The sequence below is a fragment of the Lissotriton helveticus genome, chromosome 5_1 (assembly GCF_964261635.1).
Source record: "Lissotriton helveticus chromosome 5_1, aLisHel1.1, whole genome shotgun sequence".
Classification (NCBI taxonomy): Eukaryota; Metazoa; Chordata; class Amphibia; order Caudata; family Salamandridae; genus Lissotriton; species Lissotriton helveticus.
Window position 1 is genome coordinate 1,164,740,222 of NC_136065.1, and position 25,737 is coordinate 1,164,765,958.

The 25,737-nt window shown below is 47.2% G+C and overlaps 1 protein-coding gene across 1 annotated transcript in view; it reads right to left on the reverse strand.

Annotated features, from left to right (window-relative positions):
- NRAP (nebulin related anchoring protein) overlaps positions 1–25,737 on the reverse strand; it is a 417,859-nt gene that overhangs the window by 10,854 nt on the left and 381,268 nt on the right. The window contains exons 36-40 of the mRNA XM_078643841.1: positions 19,296–19,400; positions 17,377–17,475; positions 15,404–15,508; positions 14,874–14,981; positions 11,956–12,267 (exon numbers count right to left, since the gene is read on the reverse strand). Of these exons, the coding sequence (XP_078499967.1) occupies positions 11,956–12,267; positions 14,874–14,981; positions 15,404–15,508; positions 17,377–17,475; positions 19,296–19,400 (729 nt within the window). The remainder of the gene's footprint in view (positions 1–11,955; positions 12,268–14,873; positions 14,982–15,403; positions 15,509–17,376; positions 17,476–19,295; positions 19,401–25,737) is intronic.

The following is a 25,737-nucleotide window of genomic DNA, read 5'->3' on the forward strand; positions in this document are numbered from 1 at the left end:
AATGATGAGTCACTATCATGGCATGCTTGTATTTTATGTTTACTCAGTACTGGCTGAACTGGCAAAATGAGAGGTGATGATCCTTGACTTCCCGGAAGTCCAAAAGCATAAACAAAAAAATATGAAGCTAAAGGAGCTTGAAAGCTGGCTGCAGCAAGTGGGTTTGAGCTGACAAATGTTGACCTGGTTCAGTTGGATGTATGCTGTTTACCGACTGATAAAATGTTAAATGTGGTTGATACAGACTCAGAGTCACTATCACAGCTAAGTGAAACCGAAAAGGATGAAATAGACGAACTTGCAGAACTGCTTGATACGAAACTAGTTAATGAGAGATAAAAACATGTTCTCAACCTGGAAAGCACAATGTTTTGAAGCAAGTGCATAGACAAAAGATTGCTCCCCAAAATAAATTACGTAAAACAAAAACGTAAAATTGGATAAAGTTGGAAAGAGAAATTGGGAACTGAGATAAAAAGCATACAAAGTGGTGAGGAAACTATTTCCTCTGAAACTGCTGATGAGTCACTACCAGTATTTACATTGAGATAAATTTCGATGTAGCTAACTAAGGTGCTAAACATTGCATACATTTTTTATTTTGACTAGGAAGCCATCAAGCATGCTGGTAATTGAGGCTTTATTTTGTTGGAGTGATTTAACCAGGCAAAGTAATCATGACCCTAGTCATGTAAAGTTATATTTATTTTATCCCTATGGGACGTGAGGGACAGAATCATAGTTTGAGTTTTGTAAAAAATTTATAAAATCCTCAAAATATTTCTATCAATGGATTGTCCTTTCTGCAAACTAAATCTTTGTGCATTGTCTGTGATTGGTATATTTCACCAGGTCACTACTCATGTATAACAATACTCTATTTGTAGATACATTTTTGCTGGCAATATCAATGTTCTGGGTCTGCAACAGCTAGTCCTAGATCCAACTCTTTGTAGCTGGACGCACACTTAACCCCATGTCTGCCTGTGGCCTAGTGGTTTGTGGTGTCCCTTTTGCATTGTGATCGGTGTGTGTTGAGTTTGTTGCCATTTAGTTTGTTGTTCACTCGGCTCTTGTGTCCGTGTACAAGCAGTTGTACATGTGTTTTTGGGGACTGAAATAAATGTGGAAAGATACTAGCTGTAACGTCGTCTTTTGCTTGTAGCAAAAATAAATGCAGATAAATACAGAAAAAAATGCCCCAAAAATAAATATGGATAAATACAGACGGAAATGGCAAAAAAATAAATACCATAATACCGGGAGCCCTAAATATAATGAAGGTGGGTGGTCGATGTTAGTACAGGGGGCTCACTGCTTTTATACATACAAGATAAATTTATAAGTTGTGCACTTTAGATAAAGGAGCATTGGTTCTCATCTGATCATCTCCAATTTGCAACACTGCTCAATCTTGAGAAAATCCGTTTTCAGGTTTAAGCTATCTGTAGCCATATGTATTATTTTCAATACATAACATAAATAGGGCCGCAACTTTGCTCATAATTGGATGGCAGTGCTGTCGATCTCAGTTGGCCTCTCCTGATTTGATGTCTTTCCCTCTTGTGTGTCACCCACCAGGAGCATTTTGGTCTCACACTGTTCTGGTTGGATGAGTTGTAAAATTCCACTGAAGGTTTGGGGGAACTCTTTTTTATGTACTATTAGGCACTCCATGAGAGTGGATGTATTTCCTTACTCTTTCTTCCTTTTTAGGTTGGGCCTAGAGGCAGAGCGCATGTGCTGTTCTGATAGGCATGCTGTGTTGGAGTATGTACTTGAAGCCCCGCCCACTCTCCACCCATATTTGTCATTGGCTTGTGTAATTGTCCTTCGTAAATGCTGGCTTCTGAGTCGTAAATAGGCTTGTTCGTCTCTCCTTAGTACCGCCTTGTCTTCATTTGTAACCTCTCATGGTGACTGTCCCTTTTACTACGGTTGTTACACGGTACGTTATTTAGTCTGCAAGCACTATTTTCTTTATTGAGTTTCTCTTACTGAAGGCAGCACATGGGCGCCCGCTTTCAATAAAAACAGGGGTGCCTGCTTTCACTTTAACACGGGCACCCGGCATTATCTCAATCTCCCACCCACCCTTTGCTGCTTCATCTAGCTCCATTGCCCTTGTGTCTGTTTCTCCCCCCTCCCATCAACCAGACCTAAATCTCCGCCTCCTCCACGAGACCATCTACATTGCCTCTGTCCTTGCTTTTTCCACTTTATCGCCTACTCATGTTCATTCCTCGCCCCTCTCCATGATATTTGTTTTTTTAGTGTTTTTTTCTTATGATGGCCAGGCAGGTGCAAAGTGCTATCATGTCACTTGTTTCTATTATTAGGCTTAGTGCACTCTTCTTTTTGCTCCCAGAGCTCACCACCCTGCTCTCCATCCCGCCCTACTTGTTAACACTCTATTTATGTATTTGTTGATTTTTACAAGGACGCAGTAGCTGCAGAACACTGCCTGGGCATTTGCTTCTTTTGCTGTGCATACTTCTTTTACCTTTTTTTAACATTTTTTTATGGTTCTAAAATTACAATGAGCCATGTTAAGAAAGGTAAATCAGAAATCACTGCCAGAATCACAACCATCCTGAAAGTCTCAAACAAGTCTCACCACACTTGTCAGGACACATGCATTGCACATGAATGCACAATAACGGCAATTATGAAATAGGTCTTTATTATTTGAAAACACAATTGAAGATTGCCAGCCATGCATGTGCATGCACCTTGAGTAGGGCTTCCAGTTTTATGGTATTTTTTTTTTTTTACATTTCCGTCTGTATTTATCCCTATCTAATTTTTGGCCCTCTTATTGGTATTTATCCATATTTATTTTGTGTTTTGAGAATAAATGGAGTTGTAAAATGGTATATTTCTGCATTTACTTAACTGATAAACATGCACTCATACTTTGCTATCTATTGCATTTTAGCAAATTAAGCAGCCAAATTTTGTGAAACATTACACTCACAGGTAAATATCACCATCATAATACACAACTATCTTAACATATGACTGTATTTAGGGAAATCTGAACCTGTTTTTTAACTTCCCATGTTGTCTATGTGCGCAGCTGTAGTCCTGGAAAGCACGAAAGACAGCATGAAGAGTCACCCACAAGAAGCATCATTTTTGGTATCTTTCCATTTTTCAAAATGAATACAGAGAGTAAACACATTGTTTTCTGTCTGTATTTATCCATAAAAATCTGTAAAAACAGAAAACTGGGAGCCTTAATCTTGAGATACGAACACGTCTGCAATTAGCAATAAGCATTGGCAAAGCTGAGACCTATTGGCTATACCAATGCTTGTTCTTTACATGCCTCAGTTCCGGGGCCCTGGACGTAGGGGTACAGGAGGTGCTGCAGTGCCACCAGAGTACTCTGAAGGCCTTCATTTCGTAAATTTGCAATAAAAAAGGCCACAAACATGACGGATATCGAATCCGCCTTATTCCGGTGCCATTGGATGTGATGCACATTGACGGAATATCCGTTACGTTTGAGAATGAGTACCCCATCTGCCGAACTGTAAACTAGCCCCTACATTTGCAGAAGTTACTTTTTTTTTTTTCTTTTTTTAAACTCTTTATTCATGACTGGATCAGATATTACAGTGTGCAGAACATCTTTTAACATACTGTCAGTCCTTTCCGTTTTCCAAAACATAACTTTGGCGCAGTACTTCATACGTCAGTCCCTGCATCACAGTTCGTGAAATTCCCAACATCAAATCCAAGTGTTCCTTTATTACATTACAAATAGAGTACTGAGTCGCCTAACCGTTTCCCGTTCCCTCCCAGCCCCCCCCCCCACCCTGTTCCCGTCCTCTGGTCTTTCCTTGTACATCATGTAGAACTTTCATCCAACAGGTATGTGACTGCAGGAATGGACATTATAGGTCATAGGCATGGTCACCAGTGTGTCTAGGCCGGTCGGCTTTACCTAGTGCCTCCCCCCATATCTGGTGTGTAATCAAGCACCCTCCTCCCGGGGCTATTCCAGGTCCCCATCCTCCAGTTCCAACAGCATGCGGTCCCAGTCTTGTGCTACAGGATATTTCCGGTGGCCCCTCTCTTCCTCCCTGCGCAATTCCGCTGCATCCGCCTTTCCCCATTTCAGCATATCGGATCTCCACACCTCTATGTCCGGGGGTCTAAGGGACTTCCATCTCATAGTGAGGGTCCGGAGTGCTAGCAAGAGGGCTAGGTCCGTAAATTTCCGTTGTGCCTTACGGGCCTTGGGTCTCTTCCTTTTACCTATCAGGCAGGGTAATACGCCCCCCGGGACCTGCATACCCGTTATAGTGTGTAGTGTGTTTCGAATTGTCTCCCAGTATGTGCGCAGTCTCGGGCACGCCCACATCATGTGAACAATATCAGCATCATCACCCTGACATCTAGGGCAGCAGTGGGGGGTGTTGGGAAAGATCCTGTGTAATCTTTGTGGAGTGAGGTAAGCCCTGTGTAGCACCATGGCTTGTATAAATTTGAATTTAGCTTTTCTAGACACAGGATGGTCTTCCAGTCCCCATCTGTAATTTCCTCCCCTGTGTCTGCGCTACAGGCCTCTCTGAGTGGGGTGAGGGATCCAGCTGCGTGTTCTCTAATTCCCACATAAAGCCATTTCACTAAATGTCCGCCTGACCCCATGTAGTGAAGGAAATGGACCAATTCATGCTGTGATGGTTTAGTGCGTTGTGGAGCCCAAGTGCGCCTTACGTAATGGGAGACCGTGGCGTGTAGGAGATAAAGCCGTTGTGGGGCTCCCGTGGCTTGTGTAAAAGTGGCATGATCCAGCAAGTTGTCGTCCCCAAATAAGTCTCCCACTCTGTCTACCCCAGCATCTATCCAGGGTTGTAATCTGCGTCTCGCCAGGGGTCCCTGTGGAGTCGGTAGGCCCAGTAGGGGGATGTTGTCTGCGTAGGGAGGGGTCTCTGCCGTGTATTTAAGCGCGTTCCGCCAGCACTTCAGAGCCACCAGCAATAAGGGGTGGCAGTCCCGCGGAGTCTTGGCCGCAGGCAGCAGAAGGGAATGGAGAGACCCTCGTGCCAGCTCCTGTGGTGTAAAAGCAATCTCATGGAGGTTTTTTCCCGCCACCCACCTCGTCAACCATTGAAGCTGGCTAGCGTAGTAGTAGCCCCGTAGATCAGGCACTCCCAGGCCCTCCTGTCTGGTGGACAGTTGTAGTTTCTTGAGGCTTATCCGTCTCCAACCCGTACCCCAGATCAGGGTGATCAATAACGTGTTCAACATAGTAAATATGGGTTGTGGTAGGAGGACCGGCAGGTTCACAAAATAATACAAGATTCGGGGAAGCAGGACCATCTTTGATATCGCCACCCGGCCCATAACAGACAGGGGTAGGGACGTCCAGAAGGCCACACTGCTGCAAAGGCCAGTAATTGCTCTCCGCACATTACCCTCAATCTGATCGTCAGGGTTTCGATATACATTAATACCGAGGTACTTAAACGTAGTCGGGGCCACTTGGATCGCGTGCTCCCCAAACTGTATGTGGGTGGGTTGCCGCCCTTCGCGGAAAAAGAACCCTAGTGATTTCCCAGGGTTAACTGCCAGGCCTGATATTCTTTCAAACCTCCCAAAGGTATGTGCCAGGAGGGTATGGTCACCTTGCAGGTCACGCAGGAACAGCATTATGTCGTCTGCGTAGCCGGAGACCAGGTTATGAGTGTCGCCAACTAGGATGCCCGCCTCTGCCGCCCTAGTCCGAAGTGCAATCGCCAGGGGTTCTAGCGTAAGTACAAATAACAGCGGTGACAGCGGGCAGCCCTGCCGGGTGCCCCTATGTACGTCATAACTGTCCGATGTGTGTCGGCCGGTGCATGCTCGCGCCGTCAGGTTAGTGTATAGTAGACGAACCCATTTTATCAGGGCATCTGGGAGTCTGGGAGTCCAAAGCGACGTAGGACCTCAAACATGAATTCCCAAGTCAGGGAGTCAAACGCTTGCAATAGATCAAGGGTAATGCATCCAACATTCGGTAAGTCCGGGGGGGCAGTGGACATGAGGGCATGTAGACGTCTCGTATTTTGAGATGTGCTCCTCTCCGGGAGGAAGCCACATTGATCCGTGTGGATCAGGTCAGGGAGGTGGGCCTGTAATCTCAATGCGATAGCTTTACTAAGGATTTTATACTCCGAGGGGAGCATAGACAGTGGCCTATAATTACTCACATCCAGTGCATCCCTGCCGGGCTTCGGGATGGAGATGACCAAGGCCTGCATAGTCGAAGCCGGTAGGTGGCCTGTCTCATACGCAGTCTTGTAGATTTTTTCCAGAATAGGAGCCAGCGTATCACAGTAAGTTTGATAAAACTCTCCTGGAAGACCGTCCATGCCTGGGGTCTTGCCCCGGTTTAGAGAGTGGATGGCTATTTTGATTTCATGCTGTGTAACGGGCCCGGCTAGGACCGTCTGGGTCTCTCGGGGAAGGGCCGGGATCGGCAATTCGTCCATGAAGGCTAACATTGCATCCCGAGTATCAGTAGGGGGTGGGGCGTACAATCTTTCCAAGTGGGTCTTAAACACATGATTAATCTCTATCTGTGTGTGTACCTGTCTGCCCATGTCATCTCTGACACTCGTGATTATCGGGGTCTCAGGGGTGTCTCTAATCAGACGAGCCAGCAGTGCACCTGACCTGTCCGCCTCCGCCTGTTGCCGCCGCAAGTATTCTCTGTAATCCATTACCCTTAGGGATTCCAAAAGCTCTGCATGCTCAATATTACACAGTCGGAGATCCCCCTGCGGTCAGGGTCTGTCCCCACTGCAGTTTCAAGCTCTGCCAGTCGGCCCTCAACCGTGCGAAGTCTGTCATGTACTTCCTCTCTGGCGCCCACTAATCTGCCAATCGCAGCGCCTCTCACCACCGCCTTCATGGCATCCCACACAACCAGGTTCGAGGACGCAGAGTCCCAGTTGTCCCTGAAATAGCCCGTTAGTGTGTCTTCCAAGTGAGCACGGAATGGGCCATCCTCGAGTAGGGAGGGGTTGAGTCTCCAGGTGGGCACCGGAGAGGGGATCCTGCCCCAGTCCAGATCTAGCGTTAGCGGCCTATGGTCCGAAAACGTTTTGGCGAGGTAGGCCGAGGACGCACAGTGTGCCATCAAGGACTTGGTGCCAACAAACCTGTCCAGGCGTGTATGCAAGTTATGTAGTGGGGAATAGAACGAGTACTCTTTGTGTGTCGGGTATAATGTACGCCACATATCTGTCAGCCCCCACCCTTGGAGCCATGTTCGAAAGGAGTCAGACAATTTATGAACCCCTGTCCCCTGAAGCGGAGGATGTGACCTGTCCAACCCTGTGTCCAGTATCATGTTCCAGTCCCCTCCCAGAATCCAAGGAATGTCTGCCCAGTCTGCTAGGGCCCTACTCACTATTGGGAGGAACCTGTCCTGATCGTGATTCGGGGCATAAATACTACCCAGGACCACCAGTATCCCATCCAGGGTGCCTTTAACCAAAAGGTATCTCCCTTGGTCATCCGTCCTCCTATCTATCTCTACGAAGGGGACACCATAGCGCACCCAGATCGTGGCTCCCCTAGAGAAGGCAGAATATGTAGTGGAAAAAACAGTCCCTCTCCATTTTTTCCGCAGGGTGTGCACATCAGTCTGCGTTAGGTGGGACTCTTGAAGGAACACAATGTGTGCTTTCTGACGGAGCAGGAAGGCGTGCACTCTATGTCGTTTCTGTATCGCCCCCAATCCTCTCACATTCCAGGTAACCAGCCTGTACTTCCCTTTCACTTCAGCCATAATCAGATACCGGTGCTCGAGTAGACAGCAATGTGTAATGTAGTGTGTGCATTCGCCACTGTGACCAGAAGACGGTTCCCTCCCACCCCCAAATCCCAACTCTGGAGGCGCAGCCTCGGAACCCAGCCGTGCCAAACATGAAACAGTACAACAAAAGCAAACAATAAACCATGCATACGCTCTTGGGGGGTCTGCTATGCTTACGCCACATCTAATGGACAATGTTATTCGGTGCCGCCTGCTCAACGGCGCCGCCGGGAGAGTCATTTTTATAATCAGTCACTGTTACCGGCCGCCCCCTGGGGGGGGGGGGTAAGCTACTTCTTTCCTGCAAAAACAGTGAAATGTGTCTGTGATAGTTCAGGGTGAATACCTCGTCCAGCTCACACAGTGGGGAGGGCAGCAGGCAAGGGCGCAGCACTGCAAGAGCACCTAGTGACTGCAAAACAACAGGTGCCTCCCCTGCCCACAGGGTCTCCTGCCCCCCCCCCCCAGAGCCCCATGAATGTTACAGGAGTAAAAAGGATACCAGGTGGACTCAGCGAGTCAGAATACAGTTGCAGCTGTCATTTTTCCAAGGCAGTGTCCAGGATTTCATCCGCCGCTCGGGGCGTCACATTCGGGAAGAGCACCAAGCTGTTCTCAGAGTCCGAATGCACCGTACTGTCCTCCGTATCCGTATTCACTTGTTCTCGGTCGTCTCTAAAGGAGCCCACCATCGCAATGGCGTCCACTTGACCCTGTTTCTGCACATGAGCCGGAGGTCTCCGACCCTCTAGTTCCAAGCTGCGCGGACCCGCTCCGCTGTTCGTTGGAGCCGCCCCATCTCCGGTTCCATTGGACGTCGAGCCCTGAGTCCGGGTCACTTCTCGCTCAATGTCCATCACTTCCAGCCACTCTTCCGCGTCCGCGGGGCAGTCGAAGAAGTGGGTCTTGTTGTCGTGTATCACTTTGAGTCTCGCCGGAAACAGCAGGGCGTATCGGAGCTTGGCTTTCTGGAGTTTCTTCTTTACCTCGTAGTATGAGGACCTCTGTTTCTGCACCAGGTTGGTGTAATCTGGGTAAAGGGAGATGCGTTTGTTTTCATATTCTATGACAGATTTCAGCCGGGCCTGTCTGAGTAACATGTCCCTGTCCCGGTAATTGAGGATTCGCACGATCAGAGGCCGGGGTTGTCGGCCCGGGCTCGGCTGCCCGGTAGGAATCCTGTGTGCCCTCTCCACACAAAAGTACGGGGACAGTCCTTCCGTAGCTACATGCTCCCGGAACCAGGTCTCCATAAACTCCGCAGCGTGGGGCTCCTCGCAGCGTTCCGGCAGGCCAATGACTCGGACGTTATTTCGTCTATTGCGTCCTTCCGCATCTTCCACCCTATCCACAAGGGTCTGTACCTGGTGCTGGAGTCGCTGGATAGATTCCGTATGTTCAGCCACCGTCGGGGTAAGATCTGTCAGCGCCAGACCCTGGTCCTTGACTTTGTCCGACAGTTTGGAGTGATCAGCCTTAAGGAGAGATAGATTCGAGGTAAGGGTGCCCAGCTGCATCTCCATCGCAGTCCTAGAATCCCTAATTTCTTTAAGAATCAGGTCCAGTTTGTCACCCTGGTGTCCCTCATGTGGTTGAGAGGCCACAGTCCCCGACTTGGGATCGCCCAGGGCCTCATTAGATAAGGTGTCTGTAGGAGGGCCATCTTTATTGTCTGTCGCCTTCACCCCTCTCCGCCCCATGCTGCTCGTCGTAGGGCAAACTCCCCAGACCCCTTCACCAGGCTCAGAATCAGTGTCTCGGTCCCGCTCGTGGGCACCGACCAGTCTCAGCCGTCTGGCCGCAGCCCCCTTGTCCGCAGGCGCGAATATGTAGGGGAGGGGGGAGGACGTCAGGGGCAGGTGTCCAGCACCTCTCATCCACCTTTAGGTAATCTTCGTCTCAAGTCCCAGCGTCAGCCGGTCTTCGCCCCCGGCCCCCCAGCCCGGGTCAGGTCCCGGCCCGCAAAGTCCCCCCGCGCAGGCCCCCTCCCCAGGGCAGCAGCAGCAATCCTGGGCCTAGTCCTCCGCCCTGGCCAGCGTAGCAGGTCCCGCAGGATGGCTCAAGCCCAGGTCCCCAGCCAGCGCCGTCGACAAGGAGAGGGAGGAGGGGGGGAGGGGGGACCAGGTAGGGGGCCCCCGGCTCAGAGCGGCGTCGGTCCCCGTGCCCCTGCGTCTCCTCACTCCAGAACCGGGTTGCCGCGTGTGTTCGTCTGGGCCGGCAGTGCAGTGTAAACCCGGGATTTGTTTGTTCTGAATATCGTACTGGCTGGTGAGGTCTACAGAGAAAGGTGATTTAGTGGAATCAGTCACCGATGTTTGACTAATGTGCCTTAACTTTGTGAGTGTCCTTACTTAAAATCAGTCCAGTGCGTCACCATACGCAGTTGATTCTGCCTTCTTCCCGAATTCCTCACCGCAGTACGAGTCCAACGGCATTTTTCCTAATTTACACTGCCTGCAGGGTGCAACGTGTGGCGTTTCAACCATTCCCTGCACGTTGCTCCTAGCGCCCGCTACTGTACTCGACGAGTTGGGTTCTTCTGTGGGGGTAGATCCCTCTCTGACCCAGTCTCATGTCTGGCCAAACGTCTTCAAAAGTATTATAATTTAGTCCTGGACCCACCCGAAGTCGTACTTTTAACAGGAGTTTATTTGGTCAGAGAAGAAACCCGGAACTCTCCAGGGAAGGCTCCTCCGCGCCCGGCAGCACCTCCCGGCCCAGCCTCCGTAATCGCTGCCAAGGGGGGGCCTCCAGAAGTCAGGGGGTGCAGGGTGTCGGTCAGGTGGGGGCCCGCCGAGGGTGCGTGGTCGGCTTCTCAGCCCCGCTGGTCGCAGGACCGCCCTCCGTACCTCAGTGTCCAGGGATGTCCTCAGCAAGTCGGCAGAAGGCGGCACCCCGACCCGGGTGCAGTCCGCACTCGAGTCCCCGGCTTGCCACGCGGGCCCAGGCCTCAGCTCGCCCCGGCGGTTTATCAGGTGCAGGTAGCGTCTAGAGCCTCAGAAATGCAGTCGAGTCCAGCCGGGTCTCCAGAGGACAGGATCCGACCGTCGGTGACTCAAGGCGGCCCCCAGAGACGGCAAGCAGGATTCGTCTTCTCCCGGCGGCACCGGAGCTCTAGCAGACTCCGTCCACCATGTTGGCTAGCTAGCCACGCCCCCATCGCAGAAGTTACTTATGATGATTTAGTAGCACAAATAGATAACTTTGATGGAGAATGTGTTTCCCATAAATGACAATACCATAAGACATTTTAACCATATATTTGTAGCATTTGCTCCAAAGTGCATCACTGGAATGCCACTTCTTCCCCTGTATAAATCTGGCTTGTATCATGGACTTCCTCTCTAAGTAGCAAATGACTTTACTAATGAGGTGTTGATGGCTAGCGCCCCACTCGGAAAATTATTGCAGCAACTCTGCTCAGTTCCATGCTTGCCAAAATTGCTAACTACTGGCTAAATACAGGTATGAATTGCTATCTAAATAACCTGTCATGATGAAACATCATGCCAAGAGAAGGAAAGTGTACACAGAGACCACACTGCAGAGTTTTCAAAATTTGACCTCACCAGTGTCTACTATGTTATACTATTTTACTATCACTATGTTGAGGAGTTGAAAATATCACTAGTATTGCAAAAAAGACGCCTTTTCTAAAGTCAAATATCTGTCAGCTTATTGACTGTGAATTATTCTGTTCAGATGGTAAAGAATTCTAAAACGTTTTGGGGCTAATCTGCATCATATGCGTGGCCTCCCCACGCACCCCCAGATCATCACCTCACTTCCGGAAATCCATATGGCCCTCAAGACCTGGCTCTTCGAATAAGCCTCCGGGGCCTGCAGACGCCTGGATGGCCTATCAGGTGATTAGCTGCGCTTTATAAATTCTGATTGATTGATATGCATGTGACACACATGTCTCTTTAAAACAGCACAGTATAATAGAACCTGATTTAAAAATATATCTTAACAAACCATAGCACAACAAAGCTCGCACAGTATTGATAGAATGACATAACACAACATAAAAAGCGGCAATGAAATACCACATATCAGTATAAAGGGGAATCTCACTCTCCATTTTGGGATACGCATCCATTTTGGGACACATTTGGGAGTGAACAGACAACACTTACGTCACTCTGGAGCTTGTAGGCCTCCTTTGCGTGCTTTAGGTTGAGCTGCTCGGGGTCGCAGGTGTACTGGTGGAGATGCTGCCGGTAGTTGACATCACTGGCTTGCTCCTGGCTCTGCTTGGCATGGCGGAACCCAGGCTGGTCCAGGTTCATCTTGTACTGCAACCTCCCTTCGGCGGACTCCTTCTTGTACTCTTTCTCACTCTGAAGTTTACTTGCTTTCAGGAAATGCTTCATTTTGGGGTCGTCGTTCACACTACGGAATCCAATCTGATGGCCTTTGTCCCTGACGAAGGCCTCTCGGTACCTGAACTGCGGGGTGGATATGAAAATACATAATCAGTCTCAAGCTTCTACTAGAGCACTCGAGCACCAGGTCTGGAGTCAATAGTTGAGAGAACTTTGGCTGTGGCAGAGGTAAGAGATCCCTTCGAAGTGAAATTTGCCCCAGCAATGAATGTGGTCCCGCTGCATCAACATACAAACCCATCTAGATTTAGTTTCCGGTTACTCCTCCTTTAGAAATTGTCTTGTTATACACTTTTGATATTAGACCCCCTTTCTCACATCAAACACTTCAGCAGCACAAGTACTTTCCAATGTTCATGTTCTTCATTTGCCCGTTTCAATGTCACATGTAGTGGGCAGTCACAGGTAATACCCCCAATATTTAGCTTTTTGATAAAGCTTTCTAAAGACCTCTAGACATATGTTTCCAGACATGCCTCCACCACCATACATACCACTTTTTCATGCATGGCCGACTTCTGACCAGGCATACTATTAGGAATACCACACTTTCAATATGCCCCACCTCCAGACATGTCATGGTTCCAGACGTACCATGCTTCAACATGGAGCACCTCCAGCCACACCTCACCCCTAAAACAATAATGGCAACAACACACAATCCAAAGTGTTTCATCAAGAAGAAAAACAACAACTTGCAAATACGATCAATGCTAAAATTATAGACCTGGCTTAGCAACTTCCATCTGCCGCGTACAATGAATATCAGTTTAAAAAAACATCTGAAATGTTATTATACAGTACAGGAATTTGGCCTAATGTAAATAACAAAAAGAAGCATTGATGGACAGAATGCAGAACAATGTCATACATTCACCCCAGTACAGAGATTTGGGCCTAAATCCATCGTTTGTTTGCTCACCATGCTATTCCAGTTTGGCCCCACCGATATGCAAATCAGTCTTGACCCTGCGCTCGGTCTCAGGATGCTTGTTTCTGGTCCTGGGATGACCCGGCTTGGCAATTCAGTCTGGACTGTACCCATGAGGCACCGGGTCAAGACTGATTTGCATATGGCTGGGTCCAAACTGGGGTGGCGTGGTGGGCAAAAGACCGACAGATTTAACCCATATCTCTTGACTGGGGGAGAATGTTTGAATCATTCAGCATTCTGTCCATCATTTGTTGCAGTTACACTTTTCGCCCTAAGTGGGATGGGTATGCCCAGACGTGGGTCCCTTGCTCACTGTGCCACTGGATTGAAGCTAGCCTGGGTGATGACGGGTGACATACCCTGAAACCGGTCTCAGGATGCTTGTTTCTGGTCCAGGGAGGACCTGGCTTGGCAGTTCGGTCTGGACTGTTCCCATGAGGCACAGGGTCAAGACTTATTTGCAGTTTCTGCAAAGGGTTTTTTAGGTAGCAGGTGAGTGGCGCTCAGGCAGGAAAAGATATAGGGTTCTAAAGAAATGAAGAACAAATGCTTATGGTGCTGCCAGGTCAGAGGAAGACCCAAAACCCCTGAATACGGAATGAGCTAATAGCCCATAGCCAGACAAACATGTACAGATCCTGGGCACACGTATATATTCAGCAGTTGATACAGAACTGAAAATTATAGTACAGTCGACACCGGTGATTTCTTAAGGGTTGTTTATGTAAGAATGTTCATGAGAGAAAACAATGCCAGCCGACACGTGTTTCATCAACAGGTCGCTACCTGTGACTCTTCAGGGCTTAAAACGCGTAGATCAAGAATCAAAAGACCGGTGATACTTCGAACCCGGTGTACGGGTACAGAAACAGCCGCGGATGAGGCTGTCAGAGTAAATTGAATACAGCGGGCGGGTGCGTCCGTCGGAGCCTGGTGGTGCAGGGTCCAGCCGTTGCTCGTCTCGCCCGCAGTTCAGGACTCATCCGCGGCTGTTTCTGTACCCGTACATCGGGTTGGAAGTATCACCTGTCTTTCGATTCTGGATCTATGCGTTTTAGGCCCTGAAGAGTCACAGGTAGTGACCTGTTGACGAAACACACGTGTCGGCTGGCGTTGTTTTCTCTCATGAACATTCTTACATAAACAACCCTTAAGAAACCACCTGTGTCGACTGTACTATAATTTTCAGTTCTGAATCAACTGTTGAATATATACGTGTGCCCAGGATCTTTACATGTCAAGACTTATTTGCATATGGTGGGTCCAAACTGGACTGGCGCAGTGGGCAATAGAACAATGGATTTAACCCAGATCTCTTGACTCGGGGAGACTTTGAATCATTCAGCATTCCGCCCATCATTTGTTGCAGTTACACTAATGTAAATAACAGCAGAATTGAGCAGAAGATTCTGGCAGTCAGTTACTGGGTGCTATTTTCTTGACCTGGGCCCCGACGTGCATGTGGGAGACTTTGGGGTCCTACAACATGGGCTTTCAAGGAAGGACCACTGAGCACCTCAACAGAATGGATAAGGGGATGAGTGATACACTGATGAAGGGAAGTGGTTGTGTATTGTTAGCTGGAACTTCATAAGAACTGTCCAAATACAGATCACAAGGTTAGGCCACGCTTCGGACTAGGCCATGAGACTGGAGGATTATCATTGTCAATTCTGAGGCAATTGTCATTGTGCGGGAACTGGGAGGATGTAAGGTGTCAGCAATTGCTACTTACGTCACTAGCAATTTCTCTGGAAGCTTTGGCAGTCTGGAAGGGGATAGCATCTAATCTGAGGTCATATCCTCCAGCTCTGGTCTGTTCCCATGATGTTTTATATGCTTTCTGAAGATGAGAAAAATGGAATTGTGAGAAAAGTGTAATGAGCAAAAAGATCAGGTAACATTTCTGTTGAATCAGAAATGTACACATCGAATAGATTATCTGTGAAAGGGTCCCTGAGTGGGGAACCTGATTGGTCTGTGGCTCTCTATGCATAATGTCATTACCTGTATATGAATTGTCACAACCTGGCAGTAGACTAGAAGCGTTCCTAACCTTTAACACAACACTTCCCGATACATAGGAAGTCGTTCTGAACAACTGATCTATTGTACCATTGTATTCATAGTGTTATTGACCGTTTCGGCTCCCAGAATCACTCTCTTGAAATAAATGCTCTGCCTGAGCATACTGCAAATATGATAAGTGCCCATACACAAGCCTTTATAGAGCTACATGTCTGGGGATAATGTAGAATCACTTACATCGCTGATGTGAGCAGCGTTCAGACGAGCCCTTATGAAATCTGGATGGTCAGGGGGCAGGGAGCATCGGTGCATGGCTTCTAAGTCACCAGACCTGTAAAGCCTCTGTGAAAAAGGGAAACAAATGAAACATGATATTGAGAACCAGGGTTATCGAATGAAAGTTCAAGCACCACAGAGTGATAGCCTTGGGAGTCTGAGATATCTCTTAGTACTGAAAATGTTAGTAGCAGTGACCAATCCCCACCCTGATAGATCTGTCATACCAACAACACCAAGCCATAACCACCACCCTATCGCTTAGAAATACCCTCCTATCACACATCCTAAACCCCCAGCTGACATCACATATTCATGTTACAAACCAGTGAAGACATCACAGGAATAGGTACTGCACTGCTACCTTAAAAATATCAGGCCAGCCATCAAGCACTCAACTTCATACAGAGCTTAACAAGACAATCACCAAAACCTGATTCATTGACTCCTCAAGCCTGTCCATTGACTACAAAGTCCCACATTTCTGCACTCTTACGATGGAGGAAGAACTTCTTGGAAGTGGCAGAGGGGTAGCCATATTCCTCAAAACCACATCAACAACACTCGCATCAACCACCACCCTAGGGCTGAATTTGAGGTCATAAGAAAGATACCTCCCTCACAGCAAACTACTAAATATTGTCATGTCATCGCCACCATGCCCAGCTGAGAGGCTCATGGACCTCTTCTCATCCCTGTCATCACAATATTTCGTAACACCCAACAGCTCTCTCACCTCTGCCATCTTTAACGTCTAGCTTAAAGATGACTTTATGGTACCCTAGGAAAATTCAGCAGCCTATGTGACAGGCTAAATATGACTGTCATGTTGATATCCAAAAGCAACTTACATATCAAAGGTTGCTACCTGAACACCAACATCCAAGCCAGAAACTAACCCCAACACCAGTCATCTGGTTTGATCACAAATTACTCACTTTCACCATAGCAGTCCCCAGAAAAGACAACTAAACCCAGCCTCTTTCAATCAACAAAAGTATTTAGCATATCTATTTTGAAAAACTAACCTAGAAACGAACCTCTCCAATACCAGCCTTGCCATCCAAGCCTGCTTCCTTCACTCTGAGGGTCTCACAGTGCCAAATGTCAAACAGGGTACATCCAACTCTCTTACAAAAGGATGCTGGAACAAAGTGTCTGCCTGGCGGAAATACATCAACCCTACTTCCACAGTTATACTCAAACATGCACACACTACATACCATAAAGCCACCCATGAAACCAAAGAGCCATTCATCACTGAGAGAGTGCCACACGCCAGGAACAGCCAAAGGGAACTATAGAAGGTTGTACAAAGTTTCGTCCTAATTGCCGTGCATATAATAAACTCAAGACCTGTGTAAGCAACTTGGATCCTTTTTCAGTCGCAAAGTGCCGGAAAAACAAACACCACCTTTAACAACTCGCTACCACTATCCCTACAATTGCAAAAACAAAACAACTGATTTACTTTCACCTACGCTGACGGCTCAGTTTGGTGCTAAAAGCCCTTACATTGAGCCAGGATTCTGTGGAAACATGCACTTCAGTGGTCCCTGCGGCCCAAGATCAAAAGTTAACAACACCACTTCCTGCCTCTGCCTTTATCAGTAGCTCCCTTAAGCAAGAAGTCCCACACCGCCTCAACCGTTCACTGATCGCCTCCCAGTCCCTTCTGAAAAACAGTCATCTTTGACATGTAAATGGTACAGACCTTCTCCCAGACTCCCATATAGGTTTCAAACCAGTCCCTCTGGAAACATTACACATATTCTATGCACCGAACCATGAGCCCTGGACCTGGAAGCTGGATGCTCAAGCACCTAGAATCTTTATTAGGTTATGCACTGTGCACTATATCAATAAATACAACTATTATGCAAATACCAGGTTGTTATTCAGCGGAATTTAGCCTTCCATAAAATAGTACGTACATCACTGCACTGAAGATAGCTTGACTTGGCGTGGACTAGGCCCGTAGAGTCAGCAACTGAAGTAAATTTCATGGACCCTGGATTCTGGCGATACTTTTTCTGAAAATTTGAAAAAAAGGCCTTTGGTTACAGGGTCATACGTGATTTTATTGCGTTTTCTTTCATCTGCAATGGAAGAGTGCATCTGGGAATAAAGAAATGTATGTAAGCATGATCCATATCATATACGTACAGGCGTTTTACAATCAATGTTTCCTATATGTATTTATATACGTAGTATGAAAGTATCTGAATGCCCATGTATAATTTAGCACATATGTATGTAAACATCTATAACACGTGTGGCTGCTTTCGTTGCTCAAAAAGCAGTGGTTTCAGAATTTATATCTTACAGGACGATGTCAAACGTGTACAAATTATTTTCCGCTATGACTGAATTCCTATAAATTAGGAAGTCCATTCAATGACAGGGCTAGTCTCAGTCTAATTTCCTTTCTCCTAGCACATTAATCTGTAAGCATGACAATGAATTTAACAAAGGCACCCCTCACCCCCAAACTGCACTCCTGGGCTTTGTCACTGTTCTTGGTTTAATCAGAAATCTCTTCTTAAAGTTAAGAAAACTAATTGCACTTGCAAATCCAACTTACACATGGAAATAGCCTAGTGGTTAACAACTTCATAAAACAAAGAAGAAAAAAAAAGAAAATCTGAAACCCGGCTAAAAATGCATTTCTTAGCACAGCAAAACGTATCTTGACTACAACGTCAACCGCCTTCTGAATAACAAACATTTATTTTTCTTTCCACTTTGCAACCAATAGTAAAGTCCACTATTTAGCTAAATGTTGCCGTAAAAGCATTTTCTGTTTTTCTTTACTCACAACTGTTTCAAAATAAAAATGCAATGTGCAAATTTATCATTAGTAATATGGGCTGTGCTCCATTAAAGCCAACTCGAGATTCTTGTTACTTTTACAATAATTTTGGCCTTTGTCCTCATGGTTAATTTTAATACCAAAACGTCTAGATTGCATTATTGTAAAAACTACCCCAACCCTGAGCTCTAGAAACTGTCCCCTACACCTGCTAAGTACCCCGACCCAGTCCTCCTGCCTTGATCCCTAAAACTGCTCCCTACCCTACAAACAACCCCGACCCCCTCGTGAGTCCTAAAACCTACCCCACACCGAAAAATGACCATCCCGCCCCAGTCCCACTTACTTTACAGCACCCTCTCCCGATTCCTGATCGTCCTTCCACTTCATGTCTTCCTCTCCAGCCCACCGCTCGATATCCTGACCGGGCATCACCTTAACCACGCATATGTATTGTTAAGGCATATGTGTGGTTAAGGCAAGCGTGTTTCGACTCGCAGGGAAACGGCACGCATGAATGAACCCTCGTTGTTAAGGCCATGTCTCTCATAGTGCATCTCGATAGGGCAACAATAATAACACATACAACCAGGGCTCGAGTTGGGGGAACACGCAGGTACACGGCGTCCCCCACTATTTTCACAGGGTGGACGCCGTCCCCCCTGCCAAGAAGTTGGGCCCCACAGAAATATGCTGAACTAGTCCCGGTGTCATTTTCAGACACTTAAGAGAGGCATGCTTTCGTCTTTGTTGTGTCCCTGTATATAAATGCAGACACTGTAAGACTGTCAGATGGGTTAGTCTCTCCCACTATTTACACAAATAATTTAAATAGCACTATTTTATTTTTTTATAGCGCTACGTCATGACGTCATGAGATCATTTGCACATTGTCTTACTTGGTCAGTCCCCCCACTTCTTTTTATAGGACGTGTGCCCTACATACAACCAATTTTAGACATATAGTGATCAATCAAATCCCACATAACCTAATCCCCCCAACAGTTTAACTGCCAGACCCTCTTTAAGGCTCCACAGTACCTCGCTGATAAGTTCTCCAGCCTTTTTCACGCTTTCAATCTGGGGAGATCCCAGGGCCTCCCAGGCGACGCCCCGCATGAAGTTCAGGTCTGACTTGTAACGTGTCTGTCAAGGGAGAAATTGGAACCTTTGTCAATAATAAATCCACACCCTTTAGGTCCTTAAGAAGACTCCTTGATCAGCATTAATATTTCATTGTTCACACCTTCAATGATCATGCAGCGTCAAATCTTCAAGTGGCACTGTTTGCATGTGCTCGCTCGACAAGGAATTAAATAATGCATCCGTGATTCAAGGTGCTCCCCTTCAGAGCACTGACGTGGCTCAGAGAGAAGGAAGTCGCATCCATCGGGCATCAAGCATTCCTTTGGTTTTTTTTCCGAACAATGGTAGGTTTTGTTACTAACAGCCCTGCTAATTATTTCCCTTTGAGATACTCCACATTAACGTGTGTTCCAACAGCATGGCCTAATATAAACCCCATCACACTGATGGCACGTGTTGTCTACGCATCGTAGGAAATTTGCCTCATGTTTGGTATACTTTAAAGTCTGTGATATGCACCTTTCAGAAGGTGCAATTAATGATAAATTATTAAATTTCATCTAGTTTTTAGCTTCTCAAAGTTTAGAAGGATAACATTTACTTGCTGGGAAACAGTCGGAACAATGCAGGCTCAGTCACGCTTGCCTTGGTTAAGGCAGGGCGCGGTCTAGCTGCTGCTGAGCAGAAGCAGGAAGGATCGCGGAGAGGTAAGTGAGGCTGGGGTTCGGGTTTTGGGGGGTGAGGATAGTTTGTATGGGTTGGGGTCGTTTTCAGGGTGGGGGTCGGGTAGTTTTCAGAGCTGATGGGGTCTGGGTAGTTTTCAGGGCCGAGGGGGTCGGGTAGTTTTCAGAGCTGATGGGGTCTGGGTAGTTTTCAGGGCCGAGGGGGTCGGGTAGTTTTCAGAGCTGATGGGGTCGGGGTAGTTTATAAGGCTTGGACGGTTTGGGTTGTTTTCAGGGCAGAGGTCTGGGAAGTTTTTGGGGCTTAGGGGGGCGGGGGGCGGGTCGTTTTTAGGGCTTAGGTGGGGCAGGAAAGTTTTAGGGCTGGAGGGAATAGGGTAGGTTTTATGAGGGAGGAGGGGGCAGTTTAGGTGTCAGGGCGGGAGCTTGGGAGACTCTTTTAGGGATCAGGGCGGGGGGTGAGGATTGGCGTTGTTTTTAGGACTAGGGGCAGGGAAGTACTTAGGGCTTGGAGGGGAGGTGGTTGGTTTTCAGGAGGAAGGGGTGTCATATTAAGACTCAGGGCGGGGCACAGGGCTCGGGGGGGTTATACCTACCTGTCAAGTCTTAACCACAGATATGTCTTTCCCATCCTCAACAACGCATAACTCGGTGTAAAGGCATGTGTGGTAAAGGCATGTGCGTGGTTAAGACTCATGTGGTTTAGACCACGCAGAACCAGAATGCGTGGTAAATGCATTCATGGTTCCATAACACAACCTTACTTGCTACCTGTGGTGCTCCTTGTATGCCAACAGTGGCCAAGAGGGCACCTCTCAACAAAACTATATAATACTCTATAGGCCCCGCAAACCATCACACCTCGCCGCTGCTGGAATCAGACTGATTCAGAGGAGGTTGACAAGGCAACACTTGCATGTGGCAAGTCACAACCCAACACCCTTCCGCCCACCTACGAGACAGTGGGTGAGTGACGAGTGTGTGTTAGTGTTTATGTATAGTTATATACAGCCTGATTCATGTACGGGCCGTTTTGCGTGGCCCTAATAGCGAATCATAGCGACTCGCTATTGAGGACACGCAAAACGGCATTCATGTAGGAATTGCTAAATCAATAGCGATTCCTACATGTTCTCTATTTGCGAGTAGCAATTTGCTACTCGCAAAAAAAGGAATGACTCCCCATTCATTCCTATTGGCCAAAAGGCCCATAGGAATGAATGGGGAGTATCCCTCATTTGCGAGTAGCAATTTGCTACTCGCAAATCAGATAGCGATTTGAAGGGTGCCAGGGGTGTCCAAAGGACACCCTGTAGCACCCCTGAAATGCACATTTGAACAGGTGTTGCGCACACACATGTCCAAAGGACATGTGTGTGTGCAACATGCAACTTAGAAAAATGCTTTTAAATGCTTTTTTCTGAGTTTTTGCTATTTACCGAGAGGTCTGACCTCTCGGTAAATAGCGGCCCAAAAGTGTAAAATCGCAATTTTTTTTGTGTCATGAATAGCATTTGAGGAATCTCTATTAGAGATTCCTTAAATGCCATTCCTCGCAAATATGCGAATTCTTAAATAGCGATTTTTGCATTTGGGATTGTGAATACCAAATGCAAAAATCGCACTCGCAAAGGGCCAGATTCTCAGAATCTGGCCCTTTTGCGAGCGCTATTAGCTACATGAATCAGGCTGATAGTTTCTCTTTCAGGAAGTGAAAAACACCTGACTAAAATGTAGTCACAAAAAGGATTTTCACTTTAGGGCTCCCAGTCCTTGTATCCACTGCAATCCTGCTGCACTCGCATGTCCCCTGTCTGGCTCCAAAATTACTGTAGAAGTTTCTGGGTACCTCAGTGTTTTGGGGTACTGTAGATGCACTGTGCACCACAGCATATTTGAAGAAGAACTTCCCATTCTCGAGGCAGATAGATCTCAAAGCTGTGATCAACCCATGCCTTTTTGCAAGAAGTCAGATGGGTAACCTGAAACATTCCACCATCAAGGCCTTCCAAAAGTTACTATCCACCGACTAAAAATCTTGACTAACTACCAGTCAATTTCCAACCTATTCTACACCAGCCAGATCGTCGAAAGAAAAGTTTACAAGACATCAAACTCAATCTCATCCTTAATGACTACCCATCTGGATTCAGTCTGGCAAGAGGCACAAAAACACACTGAACACCATCAGAGAAAAGCTGATGTGGTCCCTGGATGAATACAAATTCACAGACCATACACTCCTCGACCTCTCAGCAGCCTACAATACCTGGGACTATGACATACTGCTTCGCCTTAAAATGGATTTCCTCATTCCTCTGCAATCACAGCTAGCAAGTCCAAACGACTCCATGACATCTTGACCACAGTAAGCATCATGGTGTCGACCCCAGCGTTCATCCTTCTTAGAGCTTATTCATGATCTACGAGGGATCGCTGTCACAGTTCCTATAGCAGAACCAGCTGGACCTCCAAATGTACACTGATGACAAACGTAACTTTTTCCTGGATAAAAGACTGGCGGATCTGGCCAATAAATTCCCCTGTCTGGACCGTGTATTTATGTATTTTTGATGAGTTTCCTGAGAGTGAGAGGTGCCAATTATTAATCTCAGGGGGACAAGAATCATCATTCAAGTGGCTCCAACTTAAAAGCAGCACAAGCTCGTGGACTAAAAGTTGGGAATGTGGGAGTCACATTTGACCCTTAACTCTTTTTCATTGCCCAGGGCAAAACAGTGTTCAAGGGCATCAATCTGCAGCTCCCTTTAGGCTTGCCAGTCCTGTCACTCCTTCACACTCACCACTGGGTAGCGCTGACTACTGCCCTTATTATAGACTGCTTAGTCTATTATACCATTGTTTTTCACCAAACTCCCAAAGCTAATGGGCAGGCTCCAGAACAAAGAGTCCATATTGCTCCTTAACCTGATGCAGCATGACCGCATGAAACTAGCCATGAAAACACACAAACAGCTGCCAGTTGATGCATGAATAAAGTTTAAAGTTCTATGTACCATGACTAAGACTTAATGAAACAGAGTCTCATGATACCCATAGTGTTACCAACTAAGCGTACAACATAAACAGAACACCTCTCCTATCAAGAGGCTCCATATAGATAGACATGGGGCAGGTTTCTAAGGGTCTCTGGACCCAGACTGAGTACCAGACTGAATCAAAGCTCAGGCTGGAAGCACTGCGGAAATTCAACACTATGGGCCAGATTATGAGTCTGTTGGTACATGGACCTGCCAGACTCATGGGGGAGCGGCGGTGGCGGTTTCCTGACTACCTTATTTTGAGCCGGGCGGTTGGATTGCAACAGCCCAGCCGCAGCTGCCAGGGAATTGCCGTTCCTTAGCGGTGTTTCAGCAGTGTAGAGGCATCAATACGCTTGACAAGACTGCTGCAGTCCCGCCAAGCATTTTAGGAGCTTCCTCTCCACCAGGGTTTTCATGGTAGTTCCTCCTCCATGAAAACCCTGGTGGAGGTGAAACAAAATGGTCCCTACTGTAGGGCCCCCTGGTGCCTCTGTGCCCTGTGGATGTACACAGGCTGGCACGACATGTGCCCCCCTTGTGCATGCACACCTGCTCCTGCACGGCATGGACTTTGCAGTCCATGCCGTGCAGGAACTGTTTTTGGCGTTCCCATTGTGGTGCCCGTTTTTTGAGGCACCATTGTAGGAGCTTCAAAAAAAAGAAAGCCAGACAGTAGGAAACTCCTAATCTGGCGGGAGGCCCAACCATGGCTTTAGTGGTGTGGCGGCAGGACGGGCCTGAAACCAGACTGCCAAAGTCGAAATCGGGCCCTATATGTCTTTATTCAACATGTTTATTACCCTTATAAATAACAAGCAATCATCACATCATTTCGTTTTCAGACAAGTCACTCAGTTGTATTACTTCTCACTACAGATGTAAGGAGTTTTCACTTATTCTACTCACTGATGGAGACACAGGTCAGATGGAATCAACATGTCCATGGATACAGTTCATGAATGAAGCGATATACCTTCAAGGTGTCTCATGCTTTTGGTGCACCTGTTGTCAGTATTGGTTGCTCGATTTTGTGAATTCAGGAGACACTTTCAACCAATGCTGGAAAGTACCTCATTTCCTTTTTTCCCCACTCCGGCTCTACTGAAAGCTCCGAATTAGTAACTTCAGCAGCTTCAATGTTTCTGCTGTCAATGAAACATGAGGCAAGACAGAAAAAGAAGCGGCAAGGGAGGGGTTTAAAAGCAAATGACTGGCACTCAAAGGGGCGTCAGTTACACATAGCTAGTGTTAGATTTTGCAGTCTTTAAGCTGATGCTTACAAACACTGTCGGATACTTTGCAAGGTCTGTGATTCACTTAGTGGGACTACTGACTTGTTAAAGTAAGACCGCTGTTAACTTTCACTACTTTTAGTAGCTGTGTGTTTGTAGCATTTATGAAACACCGTTTGTTACCGTGATGGAGCCTCAACTTTTCAAAGAACATATGATTCAATTTCCTGTTAGGTCGGGTTGGGGCCAGACGATGTGATATCAATGTAATGCCTTTATGATTGCGTGACGATGACACCACACACTGGTCCTCTTCCCGCCCCCTCCCGCTATTTAGAATCAGCTACTGACGCGCTAGCGGGACGCGCGCGGAGCAAAGCGTGGAGCGAAGCCCGGGCAAAGGGCGGGCCCTCTACGGCCCTCAGCGGCCAGAGGAGGCCGAGCCGGGCCACATCTCTTTCCTGTGGAGCAACGAGAGATAAAGGTGAGGATCCTAAGACTTTCTAATTTACTCACATCTGGATACTACCCTATTGCCCTGCTACAAACATGAGGAAGGGTTCGAAACCTGGCAGAGTGCCTGTACTACGTTCCAAAACGAGACAAAACTATTCTGTCCCGCAACCGGTCCCTGCCCTTACAGCAATTGACATCATGCTACAACAAACCATTGGGGCAGTATCTTCTGCTATTGCCAGTACTGAAAGGAGGTTATCTTTGCCGCCAACAATATTTCTGGCCGACATCCAAGAGGCGGCAGTTGATTTTGTAGGACCCTCACAAGATGCTACTGGCGACCTAGATATAAGCCTTGGAGTCACCGCCTCTTTTGTTGATCTTCCATGCGGTCAGCCCCTAATCGAACCTCAGGGAAACTTTCTAAACTTGTTATCTGACTCAGTTCCCCTAAGAGTAGATGGAACGTTAGTCAGTGTATCACCAGAACTAGGAAATATAGGTTCTACTAAGCACGATCCTAAAACAAAGAAAAAGCCTATAAAAAACACTAGGAACCATAACTTAGTGTCACCCGCCCCAATTTCTGCATCAGGCATACCTTGTTGGGTTGAAAATATGGTAGCAGATCTAAAATCGGACCTTGAAGCAACGTTAATGGCCCATATGAAGCCCTTAATGTCTAAAATTGACAGATTAACATCATTATTCAACACAAAATGGTCCAACATGGCAAATGGAAATGTGCCCATGCAGACGCACGGGAAAACAAAAGAAGATGTACCCCCGGGAATTACTACTAGTAGCAAATTTTTAAAAGATCCCACCACAAAGGCCAAAACTTTACCCGATAATTCAGGAGCAGCAATGCAACATCTGTCTCAAAAGGAGGATAAAGCTGCTGGATCTCCCCCAACTCCTAGCATTACTGGCCCTAACCCGGAGTTATCAACAACTTCTGGTCCTAAAAAAGTGCCTAACCAAC